Source organism: Vicugna pacos, chromosome 6, assembly GCF_048564905.1.
Source record: "Vicugna pacos chromosome 6, VicPac4, whole genome shotgun sequence".
NCBI classification, from domain to species: domain Eukaryota; kingdom Metazoa; phylum Chordata; class Mammalia; order Artiodactyla; family Camelidae; genus Vicugna; species Vicugna pacos.
The window spans coordinates 59,678,445-59,695,471 of record NC_132992.1 but is presented as its reverse complement, the minus strand read 5'-3'; the positions used below and the strand labels follow the sequence as shown (position 1 = coordinate 59,695,471).

Here is a 17,027-nt window from a genome sequence, read left to right as displayed (position 1 = left end):
AATGTGTGTATATTTTAAAGAGAATATAACCAGAGAGAAGGGGTGAGGGCAGGAGGTGGTTTAAGGCCTTGGTTATTAGCCAATGAAAACTTTACAAGGAAAACAACATTTTATAATAGCAAAACTCATTTTTAAAAAAAGCCTAATTAAAAATGTACCCTTTGCAATAAGGCTGTGAATTAAAGTGCATTTCATTTAATAAGTGCTTCTGGAGATTTAAAGGGAGTAGGAGGACAGGATATTCCCTATTTCAGGTGAGCATCCTACAAGATACTGAAGCACACAGCCTCAGTCACACCTGATCTCCTATTTCATCCCACCCTTAGTTTTTATAATCTACTCTTTTCTCTTTCCCAGAGATAAGTACTTTGACAGTTTTTTCTTGGTTGTTACTAAATCAAAGTATTTACTGGTTTTATACCATCCAGATACTTCGTCTTACTAACCTAAAGGCAGCCAGTTAGAAACAAAGCGTATGTTTCAATTGGTCACAGTCCTAGAAATGAATTTACTTATAATATGTGCAAGTACCAGCTGTGAAGTAACAGTCAGTGCTCATGGGGAAATTTACCAGGTCTTTAGCTTCTGCTAGAAGATCTTCAACATCAGAGAAGCTGAAGCTGGCTACTGTGATGAACTGGCTGACCACGGACACAAACTTATCTCCGGGCTGTGGAGGTTGAGACTTCTGATATTCTAGCTCCTTCAACACAGGAAATGGATAATGTCAACACAGGGTTCAAATGCAGACACACCTTGCCTCATTTTTCATATGCCTCAAATTTAGTAAGCCAGAATGGCAGACACATCAAAGCTGCTCTAAAACTTTTAGTGATCGTCCAGCTCCCCTGCCCACCATGTCAGAGCTATGCCCGTGTGCACATGTAATACAGTGTCTGCAAAATGCAGTTTAACCAGTCAGCTGAGGACTTTATTGATGCGATTTTGTATACTGGCTTTAGAATGTAAGCAGATTAGCATTTGGATAAAATGAATAGAAGTTAAATAAATGAAGAGCAAATTGGATTCAAGGGGTCTGTAACTGAAAGCAAGAGAATTTGACTGTTGATATTCTGTGCTCAGAACTCTGGTGCCTTAATTTTTCCTTCTTTGTCTCTGCCAAGTCTGCTTCTATCTAGGTCAGCAGAACTTCAGCTGGAGTATCTGGCACCATAATGCCATTTTTCTCCTCTTCCATACCACGTGGATTTTGACCAGAACAACAGACAGATACTCACCATCTCCACTGCTTTCAGGCCACTTCTCAAGGTACTTATTTCTTTATCCAGCTCAGTCATGCTGTTGTAAATGGCAACATTTTAGGAACCAACATGGGATTTACACATACTGTATCAAATAGATGATATCTGAGTTTAAAGATTTCATGCTTGGAAGGCCATATTAGTTTTAAATGTTTAAAATTCCCTTCACCTATCAGATCTCACAGAAACACAGCAACATTTTAAACCTACAGAACCTAGGTATGGAATTAGGCTTTTGTTTTCCATAGCCAGGCAGTATAGTAATATAGGTTAGAAAGAGCAGAATAGCAGTTATCTCCCAACTGCACAAAAATCTCACCGGAGCAAATTACTGTAAGAAAATAAATTTCTTGCCATGTGTGGCTCCCCTCTGGACAAGGAAAAGAAACAGCTTTCCACAGTCGTGTGTGTGTGTGTTGTGTTTTCACTGTTATTGTATTGCTTTTCACTAAAGCCCTGGTAATGTGACTGTTATAAGGCAGTGGTCCTTGTGTAGCACAGGGAACTGCATTCAATATCTTGTAATAGCCGATAATGAAAAAGAATATGAAAAGGAATATATATAACTGAATCACTGTACACCAGAAACGAACACATTATAAACGACTGAAAAATAAACAAAACTGAAACAATTCACTGTAAGTACTTACTTTACTTTTGCTGCTTGAGGAATATCCCGCAGTTCTTCATTTAGATTGAGAACCTTGGGGTATTTATTCTCTACGATAGTTATGAGATAGTGCAAAAGGGTAATGTTCCTACAATTAAAGGAGAGAGTATTAAACACGGTTAATAGCTGCATATGACTCATACATTCAAGTTTCTTGCATTGATTCCAAAATGTGGAGGCTCCTGTAAGGCAGGGATTCTCAAGAGAAAGGGCTAAGAGGAGAAACGTACATGGGATTTACATAAATATGTCAGAAGGAAGCAAACATCTTCTGAAAGGGAAGAGCAGGGGATATGAATTAATTTTTGGCCCATAATGAGGCTCCTTCAGAATCTGGGTAATGCAGTGGGTGATGGGAATTAACCTGAACTGTTGCCAACAGGGACACGCCTTCACAGTACAGCCACCCAAAGACAAGGGCCACCCTGAAACTTCACAAGCACGGTGGCCTGGGGAGTGAGGGATGTTTAAGCCCCTGGAGAGGACAGCCAATTTTCAAATCTGAAAGTACAGAGCAGTCACTCACTGATGAGAATTACTGACAATTCTCATTTAAGGTTTCTTTTGACTTGGTGATAACTTTTTTTCCCCTCTGACTCTTTTGTTCTCCTGCTGCAGCAAAGTGGGGCCAGGACTGTGCCAACAGGGATATGATACCCTCGCAGCAGAGAATCCACTTCCTAATTTTAGGAACACTTCAGCTTCTGCGCGCATAACCAGCTCTTTCTTCAGCGGTCACAGGGCTGAACCCTGACTGACCTGGGTTGAGAAGGCAGGAGTCTGATAGCACTATCTGAGGCCACACCGTGGTGGCCGGGTCCTGTTGTCCCCGACGCCGATGCACGTGACAATCACCTGGCCCCCAGGTGCCTGGGCCGCCCTGAAGTTCATTTAGTTGGAATGAGGTGGGGCGAGGAGGGGGTGTTCTTAGCAACTCCCCAGTGAGCCTTAGTCAGCTGAACGCGACCATCAGCAGGAGCACACAAATGCATTTCTTTAGAAGACACTGCCATAATTTTTAGGCAGTTAGCATTGTGAATTAGCAAAGTCACAACTGTCCTCCCACTTCCAGCTACCGTGAAGCGCTTTCTAACCATTTTTTCCCCCATAACAATGCAAACCATTTCTGGTTACTCTTGCAGCTTCCTAGAATTCAGTGCAATCCTGTTCCTCTGAGTCACCTGGCCCACGTGGAAAAAAACTGCCCTTTATTTTTCTTGCTCTCAATAATTAGAAAACCATTCATTGCTCAGCAAAGTAAAACAGTGGCTAACAATGCTGGCCACTTATTTTGCGGATGTTCAGGTGTATTGTTCGACTTCAGTTTTGCTGTCCACAGAACCTGTGTGTCCCCCACATGCCTGCTGTGTGAGGAGCAAGACCCTAGCTACCATCACGAGAAACAATGCCATTTTCTTCCACTGTTTCAGAGAAATGCTTTGTCACTTAGAGAAATTTAGTTACCCATATATACCTTTTTTTAGTGTAAAAGGACTTAAAACCAGATCAGCACTTCTACACTTATTTGCTATCCAAATAACAAAAATTGAACATAAATTCTTGAATAATAAAAATGAAACAGCCTCACATGTGATTATTATCTGGTCATTACCAGAAACAAGCCCTTAATGCAGAGTGAAGATGGAAAAGAGATCAGAAAGGTTTTTACTTTGAAAAGGCTTACGTACTGGGTGTGTTTTGTAGTGCTGAATCAGCAGATAATCACGTAATACGTGCCAGGCCATCGGTAAGTGGGGGACGGCGGGGCAGGGGGCGAAGTATATTAAGGGGGTGTGTGTGAGAGGCAGAGAGAACAGGCCTGACTGCTGGTGAGGGTCTCCTTCCTCTCAAACCTGCAAGCCCAGGGGAAGAGAGCACCCTTCCTTGAAACAATGGCTGCTCTTTATATGCAGGTAAGATGCTGTAGTCACTCACCTACTACAACCTCCAAACAAGCGCTGTCTGTTGGTGGAGGAGAGCTGTGGGCAGACCACTAGAGCGGCTGTCTAGTACCTGTAACGCCAAATGCCTTGCTGGTTGTGACCTCATGCAAGCTGAATGAGCCTGCCTCGGTGTCCTTACCTGATGACAGGTGATGCAGCACTCGGCCTGTGGACTTCACACAATCACACGTGGAAGGGTCTAAAAGGGTCAAGTGCTTACACTAAAAATAAGGGCAGTGCTAGACCCTAACAGCTGCCCTTTGTTATCTATCTCTACACGATGCAAAAATGAGGCTTAGCCCTACAACTGAACCCATTGCTTATTTCCTACAGCATGGACTCAGGGCTGCCATAACGCTATTTGCTTCACTAACCCTGTAGACGAGAGTAAACAGCCTCACTAAATGTTTAGGAATCATCAGGGCGAACAGCACATATTTCAAAAAAGAATTCGGCCGCAGAGTTTACCTTAGAAACCAGTTCCTTCGAAGTCAGTGAGAACATTGGAGAAACACAGCTCTCTGGGAGGCTGGAATTAACATGCCTAATGCCCTTACTTGCTAATGACATCACAGCATTCTCACATCTTGGTGTCCCTAACAGGAGCCTGTTCACCTAAAACACACTTTCTAGGAAGCATTTTAAAATATCTTGGAATGAGCGGCTGAACACCCACAGCCAAAATACATTTATACATTGTAATTTTTTCACACAGCTGCCAGCTTCAAGGTACCCTGGAAAACACAGCCTAAAACCCCAGCAAGCATCATTGTATTGTCAGCTGTCAGTTTTTTCCTTCCCCTGGAACCTGGTTTTCTGTGGAGGCTGCTAGGATGTGGGCCACGTTCTGTTTCTTGATCTGGGCACTAGTTACAGAGATGAGGTATATTTGTGGAAATTCATCAAGCAGTACATTGTCCTGTACTGTATAATACTATAATAAAAAGTTTACCTGAGAAAACCCCCAAAATAAAAACCTTGGGCTAGATGACATCCCTGGGGAATGAAAATGGAGGATAACTGGCCCGGTGGGAACTTGGGGAGATGCGTGGCTGTGCGATGGGTAAGAGGCACCTGCGTGCCCAGACCCCCCACACTTACTTGTCAATACTGGATTTTGTGTCAGCAATCTTATTTAGGCTGGATATCTTGAATCCATATGCATTGCCTCTTTGGCCTTTATTCATGTAATTTCCAAATGCCAAAACCACTTCCAGCAACTGCTTAAGGGCACTGCTCCTAAATACCTCTTCTGAGCCAGAACGAATTGCTTCAAAACAGAACAAGCAAAAAGAAAGTTATTACAACCAAGACCTTTCAATGATACCCATCCTAAATCCACACACCCGATAGTGGACACTGAGGAGGTAAGATCAGGTGTTAGGCTAGCAGGGAGCACTTTCAGAACACCTAAACCACAAGCAGAGCGCCAGGGGACCAGGAAAAGCCAGAGACAGCTGCACAGTCCTGGCCTTTCTCTGTCTTTTTCTTGGCTGCCTCACCGACCCCAGGCAGTTAGGAATACATAGAGCAACAATTGCGTTTCCCACATTCCTTTGCAAACACTTTCTTGCCTTGTGTGAGTCAGATCAACAGGACTATTGATCAGTTCCACTGATAGAAAAACTGGGCAAATGTGTGTCATATCACAGCCGGCAGGTGTCATCAGGGCCTCGAGGACAGCCTGCAGTCTGTGGCTGTGCTCTTCAGTCGCCCATGTTTCAAACACAAAAATTTAACAGCCTCAAATCTTCCCTTAGAAAAATCCAGTAAGGCCCCATTGCAAGAAAGCTAACTGTAGGTTTAATGCTAGTAGTGATCAGATAAATTCCTCACCAACACCCAGATACCAAAAGCCTAGTTCTGCAGAGAAGTCCAGAGTGTATGCAGCGAGCTCCAGAACCCAGGATAGGCTAGTGAGCCAAGTGCAGCCTGGAAGTGATTATCTGCCAGAATTCCAACAGATTTAAAGCAAAAAAAAAAAAAAAAGTCACTAGCGGGATCCTGTTTTCTACATGCACTTGCACTTGTAAATGGGCTCTCAAGATGAACATCACTTCTAATCTGGGGACAGGCTTGACTTTACCTTCTACTTTGGGTTTCACTTCCGCCACACGCTCTGCAAACTTCTTCTTGAAGTACAGTGATTGCAGTCTTTGCTGATAATGATTAATTCTGTAAGAGCAAGCATGCACTAATGAACATTTATTTAATACATCTATATTCATCCCATGGAAATGCAGGTGGCGGTGCCTTAGAGCACCTTCCTGTCCCAAACACAGACACGCACATGCACACACACAGTTCGTCTCCTGGGCGTGAGGCCAGCTGCGCCTGGAGAGCCCATTTCCCGCTGCCCTACGGGGGGTCTGGGTAATTGCAGCAGGTCCTTAGCTCCAGTCAGCTTAGGCAATTGCTAAAAGAAAGTGAGAGCTAACTGCTGTTGACTCAAGCCCCCTTCCCTTCCTCAGAGTCCCAGCAGCTCTTGGGAACAGAAAAGAGAAAAAGGAATGAAAATGTAAAGACCACCCCCGCAAACTTCTGCTGCAAACAAAGGGCTGCTGCCTGCACTCCTCCCAGGCTGCTGCACTCTCCACAAAGCTTGCCTTTGGCAGAACTGTGGGGTCAGACTTGTCTCCAGCACTCTCCGCTTACATCCTCCTCTCCCCACTCATGCCCCCAAACCTTCCTCTTTCCTCACAGGTAGCTCCCGTTCTGTGCCCCTCAGGGCTGGAAAGCTCTGCCCTCCAGGATAACAGCCAGTGACTAGCAGTACCAGGGATGTGAACTGGCCTCCCAGTACCACCAAGACAAGGTGCTCGGGGTTTCTGAGCGGGTGAGGGTGGGCCTTCCTGCCCAGGCCTTCGGAAGTCACTGCCTAACCTGCTGTTCGGTGGAAACTTCAGTCCCAGTAGGACCAGGGATCATCCCTCATCCAAAACTACAGTGTATAATCAGACAGATACGGCCCAAGGTCTGCTCTTAGTAGGTGACCGTGAACAGGAACCTTAACTCCTCCATTAGGTGGCAGAGACTACAACCCTACCTGACAGCCTGCCCGGCAGGGCTGAGAGGACGAGGAAGATGCATGCAGGGCGCTGGACAATTACTAAGGGGCACCTATTACAGCAGGGGGCCAGCTATCTGTCCACATGTAGGGTTGCTGGGCACACCTGTCAACATTTCAGAACCATCTTCGGTTCTACAGCAGTATTCAGAACAGCAAGCTGAGATGAAACAACAACAAAAATAAGTCTGGAGATTGCAGAAATTCAGAGTGAGAGACATGTTCACCTTGGCAACACGTGGCACTCAGGGGAAGTGCCCTACACTGGGGCTGACCAAGAGTTTCAGGACCACTGGTCCTTATCTAATGCAGAGTCAACTTGCTGGGCCTGGGATGCCAAATTGACTCAGCTCACATGCCAAACTCAATTATGGAGCAGCGGCCGCCACAGGGCTTTCTGGGGAAGGGCTGAGAAAGCTTGCCAAGGCGCCGTGGGAAGAGTGCCACAATCGATTAGTGATCTCTGTGTGTGCCATGATATGACAGCCAGACTCCGGCTATCCTGGCTGGCTCCAGGTTGATACCTCTGAGTCTGTCCATTTCTTTCCATTTTACAACAACCTTGAGATGCTGAGGTACAAGGAGGAGTGAGGCAGAATCCCAAGAGATCAAAGTGGTGAGGAGACTGTATCCTTTGATTAGGTCAATGTACAAGAGCCAAAGAGGCCCAGAAATAGAGATAATTGTGAAGAAACCTTGACCCTGACTCACCCACAGGGAAGAACTCACAGAAACACAACAAATTCCACATAGCTTGGACTTGAGTAGATTTTGGAATTTAAAAAGGTTTCAAGTTAAGCCAGGTTACATGGCCCAAATAATTCAACAGGAATGAAAGTTTAACTTCCTTAGCACAGGGAACTATGTTCAGTATCTTATAATAACCTACAATGGAAAATAATCTGAAAAAGGATAGACATGGATATATGTATAAGTGAATCACTTTGCTGTACCAACCTGAAATACTGTAAATCAACTATAATTAAAAAAAAAATTTAACTTCCTTAGAAAGGCAAGGGCTATCTTTACTTTTTAAGCATTTTCAAGCTCACCTGCTCATCTCAAACAGGAACCTGTCAGCCTTGGCCATCCGATCCAGCTCATGTTTATGTTCCTCCAACAGGTCAATGTCACTTTTTTCAGGAACAAATTTCAAGAGCTAAAAAGTACAAGCAAATATTAAAACTGAGGTTTATCATTGAAATTCTTGCCGTGATTTTTTCATCCCTTCAGTTAAATTTGTCCCAAGATTAAATTTTAACTTAATTTATAAGGTCTCCTCACAGGTGAGCTTAAGATAAAATAGAAGTGATTCAGTCTTTCCATTTAGGTGGCCAAAATGTACAAACTTCCAGTTGTAAGATAAATCAGTACTGGGAATATAATGTACAACACGATGATGATAATTAACACTGCTGCATGATACATATGAAAGTTATTAAATGGGTAAATCCTGAGTTCTCATCACAAAAGAAAAAAATTTTTTGAATTGTATCTCTGAGATGATGGATGCAAACTAAACTTACTGTGGAAATCATTTCACATCTGTAACTCAAACCATTGTGCCTTACACCTTAAATTTTTAGTGATGTATGTCAATTATTTTCAATAAAACTAGAAAAAACTTTCTATTTTTTACTTGGAAGTAGTTAAACTGGTGTTAAGATTCATTTCTGGTACCTACCTGTTCTATACTGTCTCTCAACTCAAAATTGGGAAGTTCTTTAGCAGGACTCACTTTATACAGACCATCAGAGGGACCTTGGAGATTCAATCCTCTCATGTGAAGATACAACTGAGGTCTAGAGAGAAGGCCACTCACCCAGGATTACAAAGCAAACATGTGTGATCTTCAGGAAGACCTATGTCTCTTGACTCCCAGCTTGATGCTTTTTTCCTACTACATCATGCCTGAAATGAGTCATTCTGTGTGTATTTTCCAATCAATTTGCTTATTTCTTTGGCTTATCTAATTCCATCTCATTTCTTGCTCTATGGAGAGCTGGATGAGAAAAACACATTGAGATCTGATGTTTTCGATTCCATATTTTATTTTGGAGGAAGCAACAAGCACGGAATGTGGAATAGGCAGCAATAGTACTTAAAGTTGAAAAAGTACTCTTTTTGTGTCTGATTTCCTTTAAAGGCACAAATGTGTGTGTGTGCACAGGCCTATGCTTGTGTGCTATTTTCTGGATCAAATATCTTTGGACTTTTTTTTTTTTAATTACACTGAGCCTCTGGACCCTGAAGTCCTCCCTATAATGTGATGCTGGCATTGGGCGGTCCACTTAACAGGTTTTCAAACATTTACTGGATTTAACGAAGGGACCTCAGAAAAGGTGGTCAGTCTAGGTGCCACCAGCAGAGAAAGAAAACTGGAACTACAGGCAAAGAGACAAATGGTGAGAGTCTAGAAATACATCCCGGCCAAGTGCTTGTCACATTCTGGGATCTGGAATGGGCACCACAGCACTGACACAGGAGGAGCGTGGCCGTGATGCGGCAAGGGAGGCCAGCGGTGGGCAAGGGCCTTGTAAGAAGTTCAGTCTTTATTTTGAGGGCAGAGGATGTAACTTAAAGTCTTAAATAGGGGAATGAGTTTGCACTTTAAAAAGCTCCCACTGTCTGGAGAATGAAGAAAGAATGTGAAACGATGCAAAGTATTAGGGGGTTGTGATGAGCTAGCTGACGCAGTAAACCAGGTAGGAGATGACAGTGGCCTGGAGTGGGTGGTGGACAGAGTCTAGAGCCACTACAGGGACCTGAATAGAACTGGCCTGACTTGTTGACGAATGGACTGTGGAAGTTGAGTGTCAAAAGGATGAGGCTCCAGCTTAGGCAGCAACGTACACACAAGTATTAACAGGGAACCCAGGAGATGAAGGCTGGAAGAGGGCAGGTAGGGAGAAGGTGAATTTAGTGTTTGAAATACTGGCAAGAGAACCAAGTCAACGATGTCTAGTAGGCAGGTGGACAAATGGGTCTGAAATCCTAAAGAAACCCGGAAGACAAAGCATTGGAGTGGGTTACAATGTGCATGGGTGTAAGGTAACCAGTGGACCATCAAGAGAGAAACAGCAGGGCTGGAGGGGAGCCGGCCTTGATGGGATGAAGACAGAAGAAGAGGAACCTTCACAGGAGGCAGTGGAGGGGCCTGCGTGGCATCACAGGGCCCAGGGGAGAAGGCGTTTTGTCACAGGGCAAGTGACTATCGGAGTCACGCACCAAGAAATCAAGACAAGCACTGCTTTGTCAACCAGAAAGCGTGTGTCCTCAGTGACGAGAGCTTTAGGGAGGTGGGAAGAGTGAACAGGAAGAGAGTGGAGACAAGCTTTCAAGAAGTGGCTGTGTCAAAAGACAGAGGGGACAGTAGCAGATGGAGCTGTGTGGACTTCAGAGTGCATGTGAAAGGCTGGACTTTGAACAAGTTACATGTCGAGAGGGCGAGGTGGAAGACCTGGAAGAGAGCGGCGGGTCCCTGAGCAGGGGAAAGGGTGGGGCAGAGCCGGAGCCAGGGACACCCCTCTTTCCTAACGGGACAGGAGGGGGAAAGACAGAAGTGGATGCCAGGGAGTCCACACATCTGGTGGCCTGATGGCTTCCAGGCATATATGTTCCCGTGTTCAAATGGCAACACTGGATGGGACAAGTGTCATCTTGCCCTTTCTCAGTGCAGGAGGGAAGGCAGCAGGGCAAGGGAAGAAAGGAGAAAGGCAGAGGACAAGGCTTGTTTTTTCCCCTCAGTTTGCATTTTTACCTCCTGGACAAGGAAGTTCAGTTCTATTTCAGGAACCACTCCCTCCTGACTCCCTATCCCAGCTGAGCTGAGCCCACAGGCTCCTGTTCAGGGTAACACAGTCACCATTTCTCTTATGACTCACAAGACCACAGTGAGAGGCACAGGCTCAAGGCTCAGGCCTTCCCAAGGCAGAGTCAAGTAACGGACCATGTGGGGACAGTTTTGAGAGGAATGAAGCATTAGAGAAACATCTGGAAATAAGGAGAAAGATGTGCATTTCAAGAAGGTGGAGTGTACGGACCTGAGATCTGATCTTGGCAGCTGAAAGCAGCAGGAGGCAGGGGGATGGATGTGGCTCAAATGCAGATCATAGCTGGTAGTGAAGGATGCTGTGTGACAGCAAAGGAGGCAGAGGGAGGAGGGTACAATAAGGAGGAAGAGAGTGAGCCTGGGAGAGGAGCAGAGAGCAAGCTGCTTCAGAACTGTCAGGGGAGACCAGGTCAGAAGTCCCTCATTCGGCTAGGTTCTGCTTCAGCGGACTGATGGTCTTCCTCGTGTCTATCTGCAGTACCTTCCGTCTGGACAACAAGCCCTTTTGGCAAGATTCTAAAATCCTTTCCCTCAAGGAGGAATTTTGCTGGATGCAATTTCACAGTAAACAGATCTTGTGGAATTTTAAACATACGACCTTGTCAACAGAGGCTGAGGACCTAAGGACTAAAGCAGCTTTCTGCTCAGTCCTTCACTGTGTGTGAAGCAACTTCTAATGTGGGCATTTGGAGTGCAGGGTCGAGTGGGGGCCGGGGCGAGATGGAGGGCAGTGGGGCTCGGTTTTGACTGATACTCCCGAGAGAGAGGGAAGAGTGTGCAGAGGAGCCGCAAAATGCTCAAAAACAAACAAACAAAAAAGGAATTTTAGGTTTAGGAATACTTTTAAACTATTTATATACACATCATCCCAACAGACTTGGAAACATAGTCATTAACTATTTTGGGAACGAAATCAAACCTTAAAAGGACGGCGTGAAAAGTTTTTCTGCTGCCAAGTGTGAGGGTTTTCACCCAGGATGACGGCAGCTGCAGAGGCTTCAGGGAGGGGCAGGTCAATGGTGGTGGGGTGACACCGCACACATCACCCCTCCCTGCCTTGTGTCTGGGACCTTTGGGGAATTCAGTGAGAACCCTGGAAAACGCACACAGGCACTCCACCTGGAACAGCCTCACCGCACAGGATCACTGTCACCAGTACAAAATGTCCTTTTCCTCTGCTCCCGGGAGCTGAGCACACCTAAGGTGACACCTCAAGTTCTGCCTGGAATCACAATCACCTGTGTTCACTGCTCACCTTCAGTGGGCCTGGCTCGAACAAACGGGGCCTTTTGACCAAAATCTCTCAAAATGTGATTCCATCCCAAGGGCAATGAGACCAGCAGACAGAAGAGTCTTAAGAGCATTCAGAGACTGTCCCCACACAGCACAGAAAAGTTTAGGGCCAGACTGAGAGATAGGTAATTATCCCTGGGGTGTCTGCTAGTATAATATCAACAACAGTATCATTTGGGGAAATAACTGAGCCAAGCTGCTGACAACACAGAACACAGCTGCAGCAGCTGCATTGAGCGTGTTATGGAAATACTGGTGAGGAGAGGCTAGGTCGCCACGTCTGACATGCACCCTGGCCGTGAAAAACACAAGTTCTCTTCAAATACCACAGACAAGGATGTATACTGATTGTGTATAAATCAGCCGCATGCTTACTAGACCTGGCATTTGAATTTACTGCCATTTAGGACACAAGAGAAGAATGCCATGCAACTTACAGAGACAAGACCCAGTCTCTGAAGTCTACACCCCACCTTATGACACATTCGAGTATTCTGACAAAGATGACAGTGCTGGGGGTTTAACGGAGGCTTCTGCAGCTATGGGAACGGTGAGCCAAGACCAAGACAGAAATTGTATCAGGGATTAAGCAATGAATCGGTTTATGTAGAACAGTCTGTGATCCCACAGTGCTGAGGTTCTCAATATTCCGGTTAAACAGACATTTCCACTAAAGCTAGTAGTGAGGACGTAACAACTTGATGGCAAAATGAGAAACAGATTCTGGCATCGAGGGTCCCAGGCATCTGACAAACTCAGGACCATCCTTCTCACCCATCATTTTGAGAAACAAGAAGAAAAAAGAATCAAGTTATAGCGTCTTCTAACAGAGCTGCGTGGAACCTTGTTGGTTCAAGCTCCTCAATTCAGTGATGAGGAAACAGTCTCCCAGCAACAAGCAGGCTTTCTCAGCGCCCCCTCCCTACTCAGAGTCCAGTGTCACCTGCGCCCTGAGAGGTCTGGTTTCTTACCTGTTCCAACATGTCCTTGGGCAGATCCTCCTGCTCATCCATTGTTAGAATCGCCCGTTTGATTTCATCATTGGATAATTTCAGCCTGGAGAAAGAATATTTTATTTGTTGTTAACAATATCGGCTTGACTATTAGAAGTTTAATACCAGAAAACTCATTTTGCTGCTCCAGATGCTGATCTTCAAGTACCGTTTTTCTCAAAATTTCTCAGTGAAAGCTTATTTCCTGACAATGTTGCACCTAAAAATAGTGTTTTGAAATGGCTTTCACATTCTTTCAGGGCTTTGTAATGCTCTGCTGACACAGAGAACAAAGCTGTTATGTTCTACTAACTCATTTCCTTAAGCAAGAGACTGGAAGATGAGAAATCGGGAACACACCCCCACACAGCTGTTTTCTTTAATATACAGTATCCACGAGTTGCAGGTGAAAGAGTAGAACTAAGTTCGTAACTTGATTAGTATGTCATGAGTGTTTAAAGTTTGCTCTCATATTAAAAATGGATTTTGAGAAGGTTAGCAGGATCTGTGTTACTGTTTTAAAAAACTGAATAGCTGATACACAAAATAAAATGTATAGCTGAAAATTTTTCATATATATTATTTCCTTTGGGATTCAAGATAACTGTGATGATTTTTCTTTTTTCAATAGAGGGAGAAACTGAGGCCCAGAATGGGTAAGTGATTTGCCCAAGGTCATACAAAGTGGCAGTATCTAACACACCCCCAAGACTTTTGATGGCTAATCCCAAATTCTTTCTACAAATACTGCTTATCCAGTTAATATTCCAAAGGGAAGGATTTAAGCAAAAACACAAATCTGCCTTCTGGTTTTCTGTCTACCATTAATTTATGATGTGCTAATACATGTTAAGGATCTGTGTCTTGATCATGTCAGGACAACAGTGTTCTGTGAAAAGAGCTGAAATTAAAACATACCTGTAAAAATACATTTTTATCGGGTACAACCAAAAGTCTTAACCAGGGCAAAAAAAATCTTAATCAGATTATTAGCTGTAACAATAGGGTCATTCTTTTGTTCCACTTGTAAGCATTTGACCTGGACTTATTTGAAAAATCTTACTTCCTTATAATCTACTACTAGTCTGTGATAGTAATATTATTTGATCCGTCCTTCTAGTTTATGGTCTTCAAGAAGAATCACATTCAGGACTGGGTATAAAGACAGAAACACACAAATATAGAGCAAGACACACAGCCTTCACATGTAACATCTGAAGGAAGGGGCTTTGGCATCAGACAGGCCAGGCCCACGTCCTGGCTCTGATGCTTCCTGGTCAGTGTGATTTTGGGAAAAATTTGTCTTCAGCCTCAGTTTCTTCATCTATAAAATAAGAGATAATTAAAAAAAAACTACGTTAATAGAAGGATTTGTGTGTGTACAATGTGAAATAGTACGTGCAAAATGTTTAGCATAGTGGTCTGACCATAAAATCGGCTCAGTAAACTGTATGTGCAGCCTATAAGGCAGATTTTCCACACCAGAAAAAAAAAGCCACAGTAGTCACGTAACATTAATATTCATGTGCAGCTATTTGATCATTTATCAGTGCTTAGGGTTATCATGAACCTTCCCCAAGTGCTCTCACACCTGTTATTTTGCCAGTTTCCTCTCTGCCCATAGGACTTGTTACGCCTGGGAGTATTAAAAATGACTTAGCAGACATGGTGCTTATTTTAAAGGTGGTCCATATTTGGGAGAATCAAATAAGCTGGAACACTCCACACAAGGGTACACGAGGCACACATGGTCACCAGTGCTCCCCCTAACAAATGAGGCAGCTGGATGAGTGCAGGGTGGCACAAAGCCCACGAAGGAGGGACGGACCAGGGAGTGGAGCTGGACGAGGCACAGCCCACCTTGGACACGTCTGGCTTGTCCTTTTCTCTAGATTTTGACGATCATCCATCCTGCCATTGAAACTGAATGTTGTTTCATGTGCCAATACGTCAGATGGGGAAGGAACAAATTTGGGAATCCTATGGTATGAACACCATTGTTTTCTATTTCATGCTTTCAAATTCACATATAGCATGTAGGCGGCAAGCCAAATTGTCCATGTTCTAAAAGAAGACCCATTCTACTCCCTAGTCCAAACTGCATCGTCTCCTGGACTGTGGACAGCAACTCTGGACCTGGGCAGACTTCTCCAGATTGTTTTAGTCATTCTGGGGACAGTCATTTCCCACAAACATGTTCACTAGAACATCCTGATGGAAAACCCCTAAACTTAAGTGGAACAATTTAGCCAAGATGGCATGGGTGAAACATAAGACAGAGGGAAAACTGTATCCCAGCATCAGGGTCTTTACCATACGGGCCCTGGGGAGCCCGAGATTCCAGGACACTAAATGCTCTTGAGTCAAGTGAGGGCAAACACAACGGTGCGACCATGCAGGAAAGGGGCCATTAGGGAAGGTTGATGCTGCCACTAATGAAAACCAACTGGCTGTGGAAACAACTATAGTCATCACGGGAAAAGCTCCTCTTATTTAAAAAAGAAAAGAAAAGAAAAGAGAAAGACTAGTTCTGTGTCTTTTTCACACTGAGCTGGAGAAACCACTTTATGGTGTAGTTCTGCTGAGTCCTTCTGTTTTGCATTTAAGAGAAAGGGGGTTGACTGAACATCAGAGTGAGAACAATGGTTGAAGTATCAGATTTGCATTTCGTTAGCTCCCCATATGGAGCGCAGAGCTTCTTGCTTTTGAAGTTGTATATATTTATACTCCTCAACCCCCAGAGGCTGTCTGGACTAAACACTAGCGCTAATTCATAACAATTTTGGTTGCTCTAAATGTGGCCTGCAGAGAGACCCAAGACTTTAATGGCCAGTACTTAAGAAAATCTACCTGTCAACATCCCGCCTTGCACGTGGCCTGTGGCAGCAGACAAAAAAGCTGTGCCTTTGGGGAAAGAGGAGACGGGCACCTGGCCCTCCAGGATGGTTCCATAGGTTGCCAAAGAGTTCTTAGTATCGTCTGTCATCCACAGAATGAGTCGCTAATCTCTGTAATTTAAGGACCCTACCAATTCTAACCTTTTAATTGCTTTTAAAGCTTGGCAGTGTTCTCGTGTGCTGGAGGGTGGCAACTTGTGAGGCACCCACTTTGACTTTCTTTGCGAGGCAGGAAGCAAACCGGCCATTTTAAAACAGTATTTAACTCCACTTTGCTCTACTCAAGTATTTCAAAAATCTGCCAAGAGAATTGGAACATCCAGGCGTAATTAAACTAAGTTAAGGATGGATGGCTAGATCAGCCTTAGCTCTGCTTCAGTGGACTTAAGCCAAATCCCTCTCCTTTAAAGTAGCTTTTTGTGGTTTACGACACCCCAGCTGTCATGTTAAGTGAGCATCTGGAAAGAAGAATGGCAGGACACTTCATAAAAGTATACTTTAGGTGGGTTCATTTTGCAATATGAACCAGCTTCCAAGTTTTGTTCGTTCTTTCTTTCTTTCTGGAAGGGAGAGCTCTATTTTAAGGGAATAAAGCAGAGTGCATTTTCAATGGCTGCCTGTCGCCTACCTACACACAGCAGAGAAGTTTTCAGGTGGATCGAGTCCATTCCACTCACTTCTCAAGTCTGTGAGAGGCAGGCTCCTTGGTGGCCTGGAGCCTCACACTTCCCAGACAGACTTCCCAGGAGCTGAGTGGCCTGGGCTGCTCACACTGTGAGCACAGGGAAAGGGCCTGCACATGCCGCCCTGCTGGGCCCCTGGGATGAGAAGGGCTTTACTTCCGGCCGCCTTCTCGGCGAGGCCTGACCCCAAGGGTCCACGGACTTGCATGTGGGAGTGAGGAAGAGTATTCAAAGACAACCACACACCGCAGACGTGTGCCAGTGACAGTCCTGCCCACGGGCACGCCCCGGGCTTTCAAGGTGGTGGGATCTGTAACGACTGCACTGCTGGTAATTAAATTCCTCGTCAGCAAGATAAGAAACGAGAGGGTCGCCAGTGTTTGGGAAT

At 44.7% G+C, this 17,027-nt stretch overlaps 2 protein-coding genes across 6 annotated transcripts in view; one reads left to right on the top strand and one right to left on the bottom strand.

Annotated features, from left to right (window-relative positions):
* The window catches only part of L3HYPDH (trans-L-3-hydroxyproline dehydratase), a 75,828-nt gene extending 72,309 nt beyond the window's left edge, over positions 1–3,519 (top strand). For all 3 annotated transcript variants that reach the window (XM_072963139.1, XM_072963137.1, XM_006199722.4), the window contains 2 exons: positions 1,125–1,269; positions 2,551–3,519. The gene's annotated coding sequence lies outside the window, so the exon portion shown is untranslated. The remainder of the gene's footprint in view (positions 1–1,124; positions 1,270–2,550) is intronic.
* The window catches only part of DAAM1 (dishevelled associated activator of morphogenesis 1), a 154,497-nt gene that overhangs the window by 5,649 nt on the left and 131,821 nt on the right, over positions 1–17,027 (bottom strand). For all 3 annotated transcript variants that reach the window (XM_006199724.4, XM_072963131.1, XM_072963130.1), the window contains exons 17-23: positions 13,039–13,123; positions 7,995–8,101; positions 5,962–6,050; positions 4,977–5,145; positions 1,913–2,020; positions 1,239–1,299; positions 572–703 (exon numbers count right to left, since the gene is read on the bottom strand). In XM_006199724.4, coding sequence (XP_006199786.1) covers positions 572–703; positions 1,239–1,299; positions 1,913–2,020; positions 4,977–5,145; positions 5,962–6,050; positions 7,995–8,101; positions 13,039–13,123 — 751 coding nt within the window. The remainder of the gene's footprint in view (positions 1–571; positions 704–1,238; positions 1,300–1,912; positions 2,021–4,976; positions 5,146–5,961; positions 6,051–7,994; positions 8,102–13,038; positions 13,124–17,027) is intronic.